Source organism: Rhodnius prolixus, unplaced genomic scaffold, assembly GCF_049639745.1.
Source record: "Rhodnius prolixus isolate KJV_2025 unplaced genomic scaffold, Rpr scaffold_1, whole genome shotgun sequence".
In the NCBI taxonomy this organism is placed as follows: Eukaryota; Metazoa; Arthropoda; class Insecta; order Hemiptera; family Reduviidae; genus Rhodnius; species Rhodnius prolixus.
The window spans coordinates 7,536,388-7,551,989 of NW_027411581.1; the positions used below are offsets into that span (position 1 = coordinate 7,536,388).

Consider the following 15,602-nt stretch of genomic DNA (forward strand, 5'->3'; position numbering starts at 1 on the left):
TCCCATTTGATTAGCATGGATAATCAAATCAACCCATTAGGGCCTAGCCCACCTATTCTCCCTACCCAAATCCCCAATCCCTTACCTCTTCCAAATAATCTTCTCCCTATACCTCTCTCAGCTCCAAACCAGCCACTTCCTAATCATACCTTCCCCATCTCCCATCCTCATAATCTCCCAATAACGACCGGTACAACAAGGCAACGACAAGGCGAGGACATGGACATTTCGACAGGAAAAACGGAATCGGGTTTGCAGTTTACCTTGCAACCATTCGGCCCTTCTTCCCCGCCAAGGAAGAAAGCCAAGGGCGGCAACAAGAGTCAGGTAAGTAATAAATTTATAGATTTTGAAGAGGACAACTGGGGAAGATTCTTTGTAGTTAAAAAGAAGGAGGGTACATTCTTAAACGAGTGTTCCTTTAAATTGCATAAATTTATTAAGAGCATAGTTGGCAAGACCAAAAGTGTTAAAAAACTCAACGATGGTTCTATTTGTATAGAAGCGGAGAACCGTATGCAAGCAGCAGCAATCTTAAATTTGCAAAAATACATGGATGCTGAACTTGAGGCTGGTCCCCATAAGCGACTAAATAGTTCGCAGGGGGTAATTACTTGTAGGGATTTCTTAAATAGCACGGTTGAAGATATAAAAGAGGGTTTGGCAGATCAAGGAGTAGTAGAGGTGAGGAGGATTAAGAGAAGGCAAGATGGGTCCTTAGTGGACACCGCTTCTCTTGTACTCACCTTCAATCGACCGAAACCGCCACAGGCAATAGATGCAGCGTTTTATAAACTAAAGGTGCGCCCGTACATACCATCTCCAATGAGATGTTATAAGTGTCAAAGATTCGGGCACACCTCAACGCGTTGCAAGGCTCTAGAAGCGGTGTGCACATGTGGAAAGCCAACGCATGATGGTGAATGCACACCTCCAATAACCTGTGTAAACTGTGGCGGGGAGCACTCTGCCAGATCCTCTGGGTGTCCTACATTAGTAAAAGAAAAGGAAATTCAAAAAGTTAAGACATTGCAGCAGTTGCCCTACCATGAGGCTAGGGCAATAGTAGAAAGTGCTGCGTACGCTTCGAGTGCAATAACTTTTGCAGGAAAATTGAGGGCACCCATACCAGTGGCACACTTAACAAGCTCCGCCCAAATTCAAGGGCACTTAATAAAAGGCCCCTCCCCTGCCTTAAAGGGGACAATTGTAAAAGTGGGTGAAATCCCACCATTAACCACCTCCCCTATTTTAAGGGGAGTAGTTCCGAAGGTGGGCTCGACCCCACCATCAAAACTAAGCTCCCCTCACAGGGAGCCAGTAGCCTCAAGGCTACAATCAACTGCTCCCACTACTAGTGGGAGCGACATAAAGGTGGGGTTAAACCCGCCTAAAAATGCAACCGCCTCTAAAGGGGAGTGGAAGGTGGTCAGTCCACCTAAACGCTCCCTGAGGCGGAAAGTAAAGCCGGTTCTGTCTCCCCCCTACCCTACTAGGACTAGGGGGAAAAAATCTCTAACGGAAGGACAAACGTCCTCAAAATCCAGTGTTCGTTCCCCCAGGAAGCAGTGGCTTCTTTTGGGGACGGACATTGAAGCCTCAGAATCGGAGGGTGGAAATACATCCGACAACCCTCCTAGACGTAGGAAAAAGGGTTGGCCTAAAGGCAAACCCAAGGATAAGTGTGCCACTGAGTAAATGCATTGTAATGTTAAACTATATCACAGCATCCATGTATTTTAGCTGCTATTTCCATACTTTGAATTTATTTTATAACATAATGAATAGTAGGTTACATTTATTAGATATTTTAAATGCAATAGATATTAAAAAGATCCTGCCAGGTTTTATGATTGGGAAAAATCAAGATGTTTGAGTCCATTATACAATGGAACATGCGGGGCTATACTAGTAATAAAGAAGGACTACGCCGAATGGTGGCGGAATATCGTCCTTTTGGGTTGTGCCTCCAGGAAACGAAGATACGCCCAGGTCATATCATTCACATACCTGGGTACAAAATATACAGTCACGAGGTACAACCTGCCCCAGGTGGGAGGGCGCACGGTGGTGTAGTCGTCTGTGTACGGGATAATATCCCTAGCAGGCGGCTCAACCTACAAACTAATATACAAGCTGTTGCCGTGCGTCTAACTACACCACTACAGATCACGTTAGCTAGCGTATATCTGCCAGACATCTATTGGCGTAGAAGTGATTTGGAGAATCTGCTCTCGCAGCTCCCTGCCCCGGTGTTGTTGATGGGAGATTTCAACTGTCACAACACCTGGTGGGGTTCAGCTGGGACTGATGCTCGAGGCAGAGCTCTTGAGGAGATTATAGATAATAGCAACCTGATGCTCCTCAATAGTGGTGAAGCAACACATTTCAATGCACACTCGGGAGGCTTTAGTGCGATTGACCTGAGTGTTGCAACTCCCACCATAGCAGTACGTCTAGAATGGACCACACTAGACCATTTATATAATAGTGACCACTTCCCAATCCTAGTATCGAGCTCCATCTCCAGATCCGACTTTCTAATTCCACGGAGATACGACATCAACAAGGCGAATTGGCCTGCTTATGCCGCCAGAGTGGCTATACCACCTCCTACAGGAAATACCACTCTGGATAGCGAGCTGTTTGTCAAGGCCCTGGAGGAGGCATCTGGTGGTTCTATTCCGAGAGTTGGCGGGAGAGTCCCACGAACCCCCGTCCCATGGTGGACCCCAGAATGTAAAAGCGCCATAGCAGCTACAAAGCAGGCCTTGAATAGATTCAAGAGGTATCCGACGGATGAAAATCTAATAAACTTTAAAAGACTGAGAGCCAGAGAGAGGCGTATAATTAATGAATCAAAAAGGGCAAGTCTCACCTCCTACGTGTCGAAGATTTCCACTTCAACGACCTTGAAGGAGGTGTGGAGCAAAATAAAGACTCTCTCTGGCGGACGCAAAACCCCGTCGATACCAATATTAAAAATCAATGATGTCGTCGTTACCGAGCCGCGAGAGGTAGCTGAGTCCTTGGCTGGTTACTTTGCACAAGTTTCCAGTTCACAAAATTACTCGGCAGAATTCCTCCGGCGAAAAGGTAACGAGGAGCAGCAGCCACTCGACTTTGAAACCGCTATCAATGAAACTTATAATGAACCGCTAACCATACATGAATTAGAAAATACCTTACAGAAATGTAGAGATTCTGCCCCAGGTGTGGACGGAATCCCATATGCTATGATTCGAAATTTGAATGCAATTGCGAAAGAAGGCCTTCTCCAGTTATATAATACCATATGGGAGACCGGCCAATATCCTGATGGTTGGCGGGAAGCAATTGTCATACCGATCCCTAAAGAAGGAAAAGACCCTAGCGATCCCTCCAGTTACAGACCCATTTCGTTGACCACTTGCTTGAGTAAAGTCCTCGAATCTATAATCAATTATAGATTAGCCTATGTATTAGAAACTAGAGGACTTTATAGCCAGCATCAAGCGGGATTTCGCAGACATCGTTCCACGTTGGATCAAGTGAGCCACCTAGAGGTCTATGTGCAAAACGCATTTATGCGTAGAGAGCACGTGCTGGCCGTGTTTTTTGACCTCGAGAAGGCTTATGATACAACGTGGAGGTATGCGATTCTGCGGAAGTGTCACGAATGGGGTCTAAGAGGGAAATTACCAAAATTCCTTCGCGGATTTTTGGAGTCACGAAGGTTTCGAGTGCGTCTGGGGTCAGTACTCTCAGACCAGTACCATCTGGAAAATGGAATACCACAGGGATCGGTTCTAAGTGTCACACTCTTCACGATAGCGGTCAACTGTTTAGCCGAAGTTGTAGGAGATCCCCTAAAAGTATCATTGTATGTTGATGACCTTGCCATTTATTTAGCAGGCCAGGACTTACACGAGGTTAATGTACTCCTACAACAGGCGATAGACAGAGTGGCTGATGAGGCCAAAAGGAACGGGTTTAAGTTCTCTAGAACCAAAACGGTGTGCCTACACTTTTGTCGCTTAAGACATGAACATAATGCTCCAACGTTATACTTGGAAGGCACACCCATTCAGTACAAACCCAACGTTCGTTTCCTGGGCCTCATTTTCGATACTAAGTTATCCTGGCAGGATCACATTGACTACGCTAGCAAAAAATCAAGGAGAACCCTCGACATAATAAAATTTTTAGGAAGCTATAAGTGGGGGATGGAGCGGGAAATTTTAAAACGTATTTTCATTACGCTCACCCGTTCAAAACTAGAATATGGAGCCCCGGTTTATAGCTCTGCGCGCAAGTCACGCCTGAAACTACTAGATAGAATTTATAATGAAGGAATTAGATTATTTACAGGCGCCTTCCGAACCAGTCCACTGCAAAGCCTCTACGTAGAGTCAGGGATGTTGCCACCTCAGCTCAGGAGAGAACAACTCACCCTGGCCTACGCAGCCGGAATATGGGGGAAACGGACTCATACCTTGTACCCCGCCATATTTGAGAGCCCACATGAAATGGAATTTCGACACCAACGCACGCGGACGAGGCCCCTCGGGGTCCGGACAAAGGAAATTTTAGCAGCGGAGGGCATCGAGTTAGGAGAGGTTATGAATTGGGGTTTTGCTCCTGACCCTCCCTGGCTATCGCTCTCTGCAAATGTCCGCATGGACCTGGCAATCCACAAAAAAGAAGAAACTCCCCCCGTTGTCTATAGACAAAAGTTATTAGAAATTATGAATTTTTACTTTGACTCCCGACCTGTCTTTACGGACGGGTCGAAGATGGGCAACGGTGTGGGTAGCGCTGTGTACACAGAGGGAGTTACCCTTAGTTGGACACTCCCTCATTATGCATCGGTGTACACGGCCGAGTTGTATGCTATATGCCAGGCCCTAAAGCTAATAATGGACAAAAATCACAATAAAGCGTTGGTATTAACTGACTCACTAAGTGCAGTCATGGCTCTCCGGGATAAGTTCTCGACGGACCCGTTGGTCTCCAAAATATTTTATTATTTATCTGAATTACGTTCACGTGGTCAAAGGGTGACGTTCGCTTGGGTCCCGGGCCACATTGGTGTGTCCGGTAATGAACGAGCGGACGAGGCGGCCAAACGCGCCGCCTCTACAACTACTGATGAAGTCATCCCTGTGCGTCCCACTGACCTAAAAGTATATATGAAACTTATAATGAGAAGTAAATGGCAAGGGCAGTGGGACCGCACAAACGAAAAACTGAAAGAAATCAAACCACGTGTTCTGAATGCTACAGTCGAGAACTACCCGCGGCACGAATCTGTGATTTTGACAAGGCTAAGGATTGGACATACACGTGTGACACATGGGTACCTCCTAATCGCCGAAAGAAGGCCGAGGTGCCCCCGATGCCGAGAAAGGCTGACAGTGTCGCACGTACTGGAAGGGTGTCAGGCACTGCGTAGCCAAAGAGAAAGAGCAGGCCTGCCACATGACAAGCGCGCGATTCTTGAAGAGGGTTCTCCTTACATAAGGAGGCTATTTACATATTTAAAACATATTAATTTATATTGTAAAATCTAGGTTAAGAATTAGGTTAGTTTATAGTTTAGTTCTCTTAAAGGGGAAAGGAATATCGAGTACTTTCCCCTTGTGTGAAATGTGGTGTGAGTGTATTTATTAGCGTGAATGTATTTATTAGCGTGAATGTATTTATTAGCGTGAATGTATTTATTAGCGTGAATGTATTTATTAGCGTGAATGTATTTATTGGCGTGAATGTATTTATTGGCATGAATGTATTTATTAGCTTGAATGTATTTATTAGCAAGAAAGTTGTATGAATGTTTAGGATAGATCACAGTCCGGGGTTGAAAGAAATTTTATAAAAGTATTTCAACCCCTCTAGGTTAATTTTTAGACTAAGTTTATTTTAGAATGTGCAGGAAAATTTGTTAAAAGTACTGCACATTACCATAGTTCTAAGGAAAATAGCCTCCTTATGGTAGAGTAGGTTTAGTAATTAGTTATATTAATAATAACACTTTTGGTCTTACTTTGTTATCTTAAGTTGATGTAGATACGGGAAGGCACAAATATATTCCACTCTCCCCCTCGTCGACTGGATCGATGGTTAAGAGGGGATGAGTGGGATATATTCTCCTACATACCTGGGCTCCACCCTACCTTGCTATGCAAGGTGCAGTATGTGGAAGCCCACAGCAAACGCGTGCCGACCCAGCTCGAGTGGATAAAGGAAGAGAAAAGCTTACAACGATTAGGGGCGCTAATGACCTCAGCAGTCGATGCGCCCAAAAAAAAAAAAAAAAAAAAAAAAAAAAAAAAAAAAAAAAAAAAAAATAATAATAATGGTAAAAATGATAATTATAATAATAATAATAATAATAATAAATCCAATCAATCAGCTCGCTTCCGTGAGTACAGGAAGTAGTAACGGAAGACAGAGCAACGTTAAAATAAAAAAATAAATAAAGCAAATGTATCTGAAAAAGGCCAACACAGTGACATGAACTTGGGTACAGTGGTTTAAGTCCAAAATTTTGAGTGAAGCTCAAAAGCTTCCCGAAAAGTTCTATGATGAAAAGAGAGGAACAGGGTCTCATGCAATGGTCCACGCCAAGCCCACTCTAGATTTCTAAGATTGTACCCAACGAAAAGATTGGAAAGTATCCTAATTTGGGTATGTAGACAAATAAAACTCATCAACCGGTTCTAACCAGGCCCAGGCTCGCTAGCGATATCCCAGGGATCGAGGAGCTAATTGGGATAACCTGGCACCAAACAATCCCCCTAGAGTGGATAAATCTAATTCCAAAAGCTGGTAAAAAAGAGGATATATTTTTCTCTAAGACGTACTAATGCTAATGGTGCCCTCTGAAATACCCAATATTCGTTTTACAATCTAATAAGGCACGTATCAGTACTGAATTATTTTTGCGGAAAAGGAATTACGTCATATTCTGATATTGTAACATAAATAGTTTCAATATTGTAAAATAAGTGCGTAATCCATGTAAATTAATTACAATGGGAGAATTACATGATATTTAGGGCCTAATTATTATCCCAATTAATTGAAAGGCTTATTAAATGTAATTGTAAGGGTGTGAAGTTGGCAATACGCCCTAACACTCCCTAGCCCTAATTAGATTAATTATAGCGATAGAAACTAATTACAAAGTCATGGTATTTATAGTGTTCCCTGGACAGTCTCTGTTACTTTGTCGGGAAAAATGGAACTAAAAGATCTGTTTAGCTAAAGATGTCGGGCGTTTTCCACAAAAGTTCGTTTATTGTGGCGAACTATATCGATGCCAACATTTTTTTGGAAGAAACCTAAAGAGTTATAGTATGGGAGAGTCGTATGAGACAAACTCCTATCTCCAATTACTCGTGATGCTCCTCGAAGAACTGCTTGGAGAATGTAGGGGCAGCCCAACAAAGAAAATGTAAGGGTTTTTCTATGGACGGGATTAAGTGGTCTTCAATCACCGAGCTCTCCATTTTCCTGAGAGGAGAACTCCTGAGGAAGATGTTTGGGGAAGGGAAGCGAGAGCGAATAGCACTGGACCCAGCTGCTCCCAGCACTTTCCATGTCCAATCCAAACCGGACCGAGTGACCGTGACCCGAACAGGTGACTGATCGGAGCAAACATTAGGCTATCCTCTTACTGTATAAAAAATGTTTCTAGCATAACGAGGATTTGGAAAGACTTCGCCAGAAAGAGTATGAAGTTACCTTCTTAGGGAGGGTTCGCTTTGGGGAGTTTATCCCAATCAGCCCACTTTCTCTGGAGCTTTCCTAGAAAAGCATGAATGGTAAGTAGGAGTTGAGCCTGATTGTATCCTTCCTGGGTTTATGGCTCTTCAGAAAGTGGTTATTCCAGAGTGCTGGCTCGCCAGATCCTAGAGGTGCTCCCAGATAAGCTGCGTGGTTAAAAAGAATAAAAGATTTACACATTTCTCAGCACAGTGGTCAAACGAGGGAAGTGGTGCATTGGACTTGGACATCAGGAATGATTAATTACGACTATCGGCTTCCCTCAATAGCTAGAACTTTTTTTAAGAGAGTCTAGGTTTTCTACTGGGGGTTGACTGTTGACTTCCCGTTCGTTCTGTGACTTCCTGAGGGAGCCTAGAAAGTTACCAGGAGTTGAATTGGCTGTACCTAACTACCGACTCCAACTTCAGCTCCAAGCTCTTTCCTAGAGAACTTATTTGAGTTGTTTTCATCGCCAGAGGATCCTGTAGTTGGAGTATTCTCACCTAGAACTACGAGTAGTTGAGGGCTCAATAAATCTAAATAAAGGTTGCAGTGCAGCTCACCCTGCCGATGACAGAGAGAGTGAAGGAGAGAAAAAGGGAACGATTATTTTCTCCTGAATCATTAAAGACTATCCTGAACTATTAACTAATTTAAAACGATTAATAGTAACTGCCAAAGACTATATTATATAAAGTTTTTATGTAAGTTACATAAATACATACTCGGACAATAAACAAAAATATTTTTCGCAAACAAAAGAAGTGACATTTTGGCAAAGCTGAGGACATAAATAATAAATAAAGGAATTATCTAACTATTGAGAGAGTTCAAACTGTTCAAACTTTGAACTAAGACAGTCTAGGCAACATTATCTTAACCTGTGTACTTGCGAGGCTGAGAGGTGGCGCCACCTCTGTTGTGTACAAAATAAAAAGTACTAACCTATGGGGCAGCATGGGCTCTCTTCCGGTGCAATGTCAAGGATATAGAAATGGAATTATGTAACCAAATAACAAGGACCTAAGTTGTTATATTTTAAATCTCACTGACAATTTTTTTTTGGTATTCAGAATGTTTAGGTGACTATTCACTAAAACATAACACACGGCCTAAGTTGTATACTTAGAGGATTAATTTCTATTAATACTTACTGCGATCGTCTTTTCAAAATGAGTTTTACGCCGGAAGTAGATGCTTTGTGGTTCCTGGAATCAGAAAAAAAGAGGTTTTTAGCGAATGTGTGAGCGAATGTTAACATAGTTGTTTTTTTTTAAGTAAAAAAGCTCAGGAAGCTCATATTTGGATTTCCGGTACCTTCATCAATAACGCATCCTTCAATAAAGCAAGAGTTCTGTCGGAAATCCGTTTACTAGGAGTGCAAATACTACGTTACAGATTTTACTTTTTTCCACTTGAGTTAAAAAAAAAAAATATCTTCTATGAGCTGGGTCAAATCTTTGCTAAATAAAATTAAAGCATTCAGAGGAGCTTGATGCTGACATCTTATTGGCTATGTTCTTGTTCGAGGCGCCACGATAGTAATTATAAGCTTAAGTAATTATAAAATAATCTTTGTTCTAAGTAAGTTTTCTGCATTTTTATTGTTAATTTTAATAATGATATAATACAGATATAAAATAGATAAGGTCGAACTAAGTCGGAAGGTGCTCCGTAGAATCTATGGTCCTACGCGCGATAGAAATAGGAAAAATCAGGAATTGTACACTCTCTTCACGGATCCTGATATAGTAAAAGTGATAAAGCTTGGTAGACTGCGATGGGCAGGACACATAGCTAGGATGAGTGAAGATGAGATTCCTAAGAAAGTGCTGGAAGGAAACATGCAAGGATCCACGAGGGTAGGCAGGCCAAAGCTGCGCTGGGAGGATAGTGTGGCAAAGGATGCTGCATCTACGAGGGTCGTTTGAAAAGTCCGTGCAAAAATAAAAACTACTTAATGTTTTGGGGTAAACCTTTTTTATTTTTCAACATAGTCTCCTTTTAGGCTTATACAGTTCGTCCAACGCTGCTCTAGTTTGTTGATCCCTTCCGAATAATAGGATTTGTCCAAGTCTGAAAAATAGCCATTCGTTTCTGCAATCACCTCCTCGTTTGGATAAAATCTTTTTCCCGCCAGCCATTTCTTCATATTGGGGAACAAATAGTAGTCCGAGGGAGCCAAGTCTGGAGAATAGGGGGGATGTGAAACGAGTTGGAACCCTATTTCCATTAATTTTGCGACCACAACTGCTGAGGTGTGAGCTGGTGCGTTGTCGTGATGGAAAAGGACTTTTTTGTGGGACAATCGTGGGCGTTTTTCTTGCAGCTCGGTTTTCAAACGGTCCAATAACGATGAATAATATGCACCTGTAATATTTTTACCCTTTTCCAGATAGTCGATGAGGATTATTCCTTGCGAATCCCAAAAGACAGTCGCCATAATCTTACCGGCCGAAGGAACGGTCCTCGCCTTTTTTGGCGCAGATTCCCCCTTGGTAACCCATTGTTTAGATTGTTCTTTGGTCTCAGGAGTGTAGTGATGTATCCATGTTTCATCCACAGTGACGAAACGACACTTAAAGTCCTGCGGATTCTTCTGGAACAGCTGCAAACCGTCCTTGCAACACTTCACACGATTTCGTTTTTGGTCAAGCGTGAGCAAACGCGGCACCCATCTTGCGGATAGCTTTGTCATGTCCAAATGTTGATGCAAAATATTATGTACCCGTTCATTCGAGATGCCCACAGCACTAGCAATCTCACGCACCTTCACTCTTCTGTCATCCATCACCATATCATGGATTTTATCAATGATTTCTGGAGCAGTAACCTCAACAGGGCGTCCAGAACGTTCAGCGTCACTTGTGCCCATATGGCCACTCCGAAAATTTTGAAACCACTTATAAACTGTTCTAATCGAAGGTGCAGAGTCACCATAATGTTTATCAAGCTTCTCTTTAGTCTCCTGAGGCGTTTTGCCTTTCATAAAGTAGTGTTTAATCAACACACGAAATTCTTTTTCGTCCATTTTTTGAAAATCACTCGACTTTCAAAAGTTGCAGTTAGAGGCTGAACCCGCAAAGCTAAGATGTATTGCGGTACTAGGCTATATTCCCTAGTCTATACCTTTAATGGCTAATATGAGAAATTTATAATAAAGTATGTTTGCTAGTAGCCTCCGTCCACGACACCTAATTTGGTAGTTGGAGGTAAAGTCTGCCTGACCAAAATTAAGCATTACTAAGAGACGACATTTATTCTATTAGTTTGGAGAAAACTTATTCAGAAATCAATAATTCTTTTATTATGTGTTAACAGAATGAAGCAGATCAGTTTGATAGTGCTGACATTGGTGGCGGTCAGCCAGGCAGACATTGGCGAAAAATTAAGACTCGGACAAAGTATCAGACCAGTACCACAGAGTAACTTCAACGTTGGTCTTCAAGCACCATTCAGCACCAATCAGAATACAGTTAGCCTACCACGAGCCACCATCAACCTTGCTCATCATCATGACGATAATGATGAGAACAATCTAGATCGACTTTGTGCCGATCCATTCCACAGTTTTCTCTGTGAGCCAGTAGGACCGAGAAGAAATAAGATTAACGGCCAGTTAAGATCCGGTGCGCAGATACCAGGTAATGTGTTCGTCGGTGCCAGTTCTAATCAGGATGTGTCGAAACAGGAACCGTTTCGTACTGGTGGAGCTCTTTTAGCTGCATCTAGTTTTGATTCGTTCAGCAGCAACCGAAATGGTTATTTACCACCTGATAATCCGCGCCAACAATCACTACCCACACAACAATTTGTAACATCCAAAGTGAACCCAGCAAGACCTTCCAATGAATATCTGCCGAGCAATTCTCAACCAATTCCGGTGCGCAAAGATAATGCGCAATTGGCGCCGCCATTGGGGCAGCCACAGCAAAATGTTTACCGTTATACAGCGCCACCATCAAGACCGAACACGTTTGCAACGCAGACTACCAAGTCTGCTTTTACACAGCGGGCACAGCTGCCCTACTCTACAACAACCGCACCTATTCGACAATCCTCGCCGAGATTTCCACCAACGGCAAAGCCGATAACAACCTCTATGAGACCAACAATTATAGCCAGACCGTCTAATCAATATCTACCGGCTGTACAACCAATAGACATTAGGGTGAATCCTTCGAGTACGAATTTATCACCAGTGATTGAGGGCACCGCTCTGCTGGCCGAAACAAGGCAAGCATCGCCTTCGAAGGAGAATCAACCAAAAAACCAAGAACGTCAGCACACTTTGGAAGAATTTTGTAATGATGCTTTTCACAGTTTCCTCTGCAAGCCGATCACAAAACCTAGAAAAAGAATCGACGGCAACATAAGACCTGGAGCGAAGATTCCACCTCATGTCCTCCAAGGAGCGAACACTTTTGGTACAAGTTCAAGAAAACTGGCTCCACAAGAAGAAGGAACTGCATTACTGTCTGAAGGACGTGTACAGCAAAAGGCACCACAAGGATATTTCTATCCAAAACCACAGAATAATCCATTTCTGGATGGTCAGGCTACAAATCAACAGTTTATCCAGAACCAACTGTTGAAGGATAATCTCCCGCCAATACCAAAAAGGATTCCCCCGCAAAGTTTTAATTTACCAAAACAAAATGCATTTTCCAAAAATCAACCTACGCCAAGTCCTACGCAAAGGCCGGCACAGAATTTCCAACTTCAAGGAACTTTCCAATCACAAACTGTAAAACCAATAACTATACCAAATATGTTCAATGATGGCTTTCCACCAATACCAGAAAGAATTCCACCACCGGCTCAATCAAATCAGAATTCATTTCAAAGAAATCAATTTAAAGTTCAGCAGAAACCAGTACAGAATTTCCAAACTCAACAGAATCAATTTTCGACTTCAAGAACACCAACAACCACTTTACTTCCATTCAATTTTAATAGTCAATTTCCCAAGTTTTCCACAACAACTCAAAGACCAAATCAATTTTTTCCAGTTAATCAATCAGCTAACAAAAATAATGTACAAAGTCGAACACAATTTGGAAACTCAAAATCAGCATACCCACAAAATAATCCAATACCTGCACCCGCACAGATTACCGGTGGTTACCAGTACCAAAAACCGAATACAATATTTACTTATCCAACTACATCAACCCGACGACCATCCGACACTAAATTGAATCCCTTGTTCATACCGACTGCACCAAATTTCACAACAAACTTGCAAACTACCCAAAATCAAATCCTAACCACCAGCACTACTCAACGTCCAGCGTCGACGTCGCTGAAAGCAGTTTCTCCAACAGTTAATTACAATTATCCAAAACCATCAGTTACTTTTACCCTGCCCACTACAACAAGAAGATACGAAGCATCCACTGTTACACCGCAACCACCAACAGCAATACCATCAAACAATCAGTTGGTGACTGCTGCAAAACCATTTCCACAAAACCTGGTAACCGGTTATCAATATCCAAAACCTGTACAACCATTTACACTGCCTGCTACAATAAGTACACCTAAGAGTACCACTCTGGCGGGATATAGTTATCCAAGGCCTTCGAAAGCGTTCACTTTGCCAGCGAGAAGCGGTCCAGCAAGTCCACAAACTTTTGGCTCAAGATTACAAGTGCCGTTGCAAGCTTTTAATCAATTCATCGCTTCGGTAAACAACAACGACAATGGTGACCCTAGCAGCGATGTTGCGCTACCTCCAGCTAGCCAATTTGAAATTTTAAAACCCTAAAGGGAAATACATTAAAAAGTTTATTATAATTTATATGTAAATAAATTTTTTTATTTTTTAATTGTGAATTTTTGTAATTAACGTCTTTTTGTAAAATAAAGTTGTTTTTAATAATTTTTTTTTTTAACAAAGAATAGTCTTTTCAGAGTACAGTCAGCCATTAATTTCAAAGATTTGTGAATTTGTTAAATTCAAATTACATCAAAATCTAGAGAGGGTATTTAGGTGTAGGGTTCACTTCCAAATTTAAAGCGAATTGCTTTAGCGAAAGTTACGGAGTAAATTTTAGGGTTTGAGCAATTTTTATCGTAAATTACGATAAGAGTAGTTCACATCAGACATCTAAATTTGACCTAGAATTATCTGGACACAAATTTAAGATACTCATATTATAAATAATAGAAATTTAGGTGTAGAATGGGAATTCTGATTTCTTTGGTAAAAAAAAATTATCTGTTTCATAATTAAGGCAACATTTTAGATAGGGTATCAAGTAGGTGTAATTTACATGCAAGTTCCAGCCCGCAGGGAACGATATATTCCTGGAATAAGCCATGATGGCGGCGTTAAGTCAATTCTGGAGTCTGATGATTACGAATATATTATGGAAACAACCAAACTCCACATGTGACTTAATTTGTTCTACGCCAATGTGCTGGAATTACTCGTAGCTCGAAGGAGACTGCTTGGCATATAGTGTGTAACACCCCGAACATCGTATCCGTCAAAATTACTGCAGTATTATTGAAGAATTTGTGAGCCAATAACCGCTGATCTTGATTTCAATTAAGTCCGAATGAGAAACAATTACGACCAAAAATCATATGATCAATATTTAGGAAGTGTCGTGTATTTTGTTTTCACTTCCTGTTACCAGCGAATATCAAATTTTCGAAATGGAATTTTTGCGAACAAATTAAACGTTTTGGGAGATCTGAAACTCAAAATCTAATACGTCCCAATCGTTCAAATGTAGCAGGACAAATAATTGGGTCCACTTGCTTAAAGAGCTTATATTATTATTATTAATATTATTATTATTATTATAACTATTATTATTATTTCAATTTAAGGCGCATCAAGATGAAGAGGTCATTGGCGCCAGAAGCTTTTTTCAATGCCGAACTCTGGACAGTTTCTCTAGTTAGACACAACACTGTCCGTCATTGGATAGTAAGGTGTAAGAAATATCTCAAGGAAGAAAAACTCTAAGGCTCTAAGGGCTTCTAATTGAGGACCTCCACGGTGAAATTAAGTATATGCTTATAAGTATATTTCAATTTGGTGTGACTGTATTCACAAGACTTGTGCCGTAGTCAAACTACCTTGAAACCCTTAGTTTGTATTAAAACGATAATTGAATTAAAATAATACACTTCCTCAGGTAAGCGAGATTCATAGCTCATTGGAAAAAGGGGTTTTTAATCAAGAACCGTCCGACTTTGTTAAGGACGCTGAACTCTCTGAGTTTCGATCTTCAGACTGGTTGTGGAAACGTTCTACCATTATTGTGGAAAGATGTTATTCTAGACTGAGAGCCGGGTCATATCAGAATTCGGGTAACCAAAATTTGGGTCCAAAGCGACCCAAAATGTCGTGACATTTTTAAGCGTGGACAGCTCCTCAGCATACATCGTTACGGATGAGCTTGATTAAGGGACTGTCCACAGTCTTTACTGTAGATACTGTAGGATCTTCAAAGGACCATTCAGGCATCTGGTTGGTTCCCACAACAGCGGTGATTTAATGAGATACAGATCATCTAAAAAAAATGGTGCTCATACCCGAAAGGATCGTTCTTCTGCAAAGTTTGCAAGTCACAGTCAACTTAGTTGACGCTTGAATTAGATTTTCTTCCAAATTGTTCAAGACTTAACATTATCGATCATTTTCTTAGTTTCTTGGAAAAATTAACAACCAATCTTATGTCACATCTAATTTAGAGACAGGTTGTGTTCATGAAGGTGATGATGATGTATTTGTTGGTAGGAAATGGAAGGAAACGCAAAGAGGAAGTAAATAGTATATATTGATAAGAATTAGGCTGTGGGATGTCGGCGATAAGTTTCTTAGTTTTACG

At 41.5% G+C, this 15,602-nt stretch overlaps 2 protein-coding genes and 1 long non-coding RNA gene across 6 annotated transcripts in view; 1 reads left to right on the top strand and 2 right to left on the bottom strand.

Moving 5' to 3' along the window:
• LOC141453559 (uncharacterized) overlaps positions 1-13,646 on the top strand; it is a 44,560-nt gene extending 30,914 nt beyond the window's left edge. The window contains exon 2 of the mRNA XM_074126939.1: positions 11,074-13,646. Within this exon, the coding sequence (XP_073983040.1) occupies positions 11,075-13,522 (2,448 nt within the window). The 5' untranslated portion in view covers position 11,074 and the 3' untranslated portion in view covers positions 13,523-13,646. The remainder of the gene's footprint in view (positions 1-11,073) is intronic.
• The window catches only part of LOC141453662 (uncharacterized), a 354,403-nt gene that overhangs the window by 268,683 nt on the left and 70,118 nt on the right, over positions 1-15,602 (bottom strand). The window lies entirely within an intron of this gene.
• The window catches only part of LOC141453605 (uncharacterized), a 122,993-nt gene that overhangs the window by 52,776 nt on the left and 54,615 nt on the right, over positions 1-15,602 (bottom strand). For 3 of the 4 annotated variants that reach the window (XM_074127029.1, XM_074127035.1, XM_074127043.1), the window contains one exon: positions 8,907-8,960. The gene's annotated coding sequence lies outside the window, so the exon portion shown is untranslated. Of the gene's footprint in view, positions 1-8,905; positions 8,961-15,602 lie in introns of those variants that run through there. The other variant, XR_012458096.1, reaches the window with a different exon arrangement.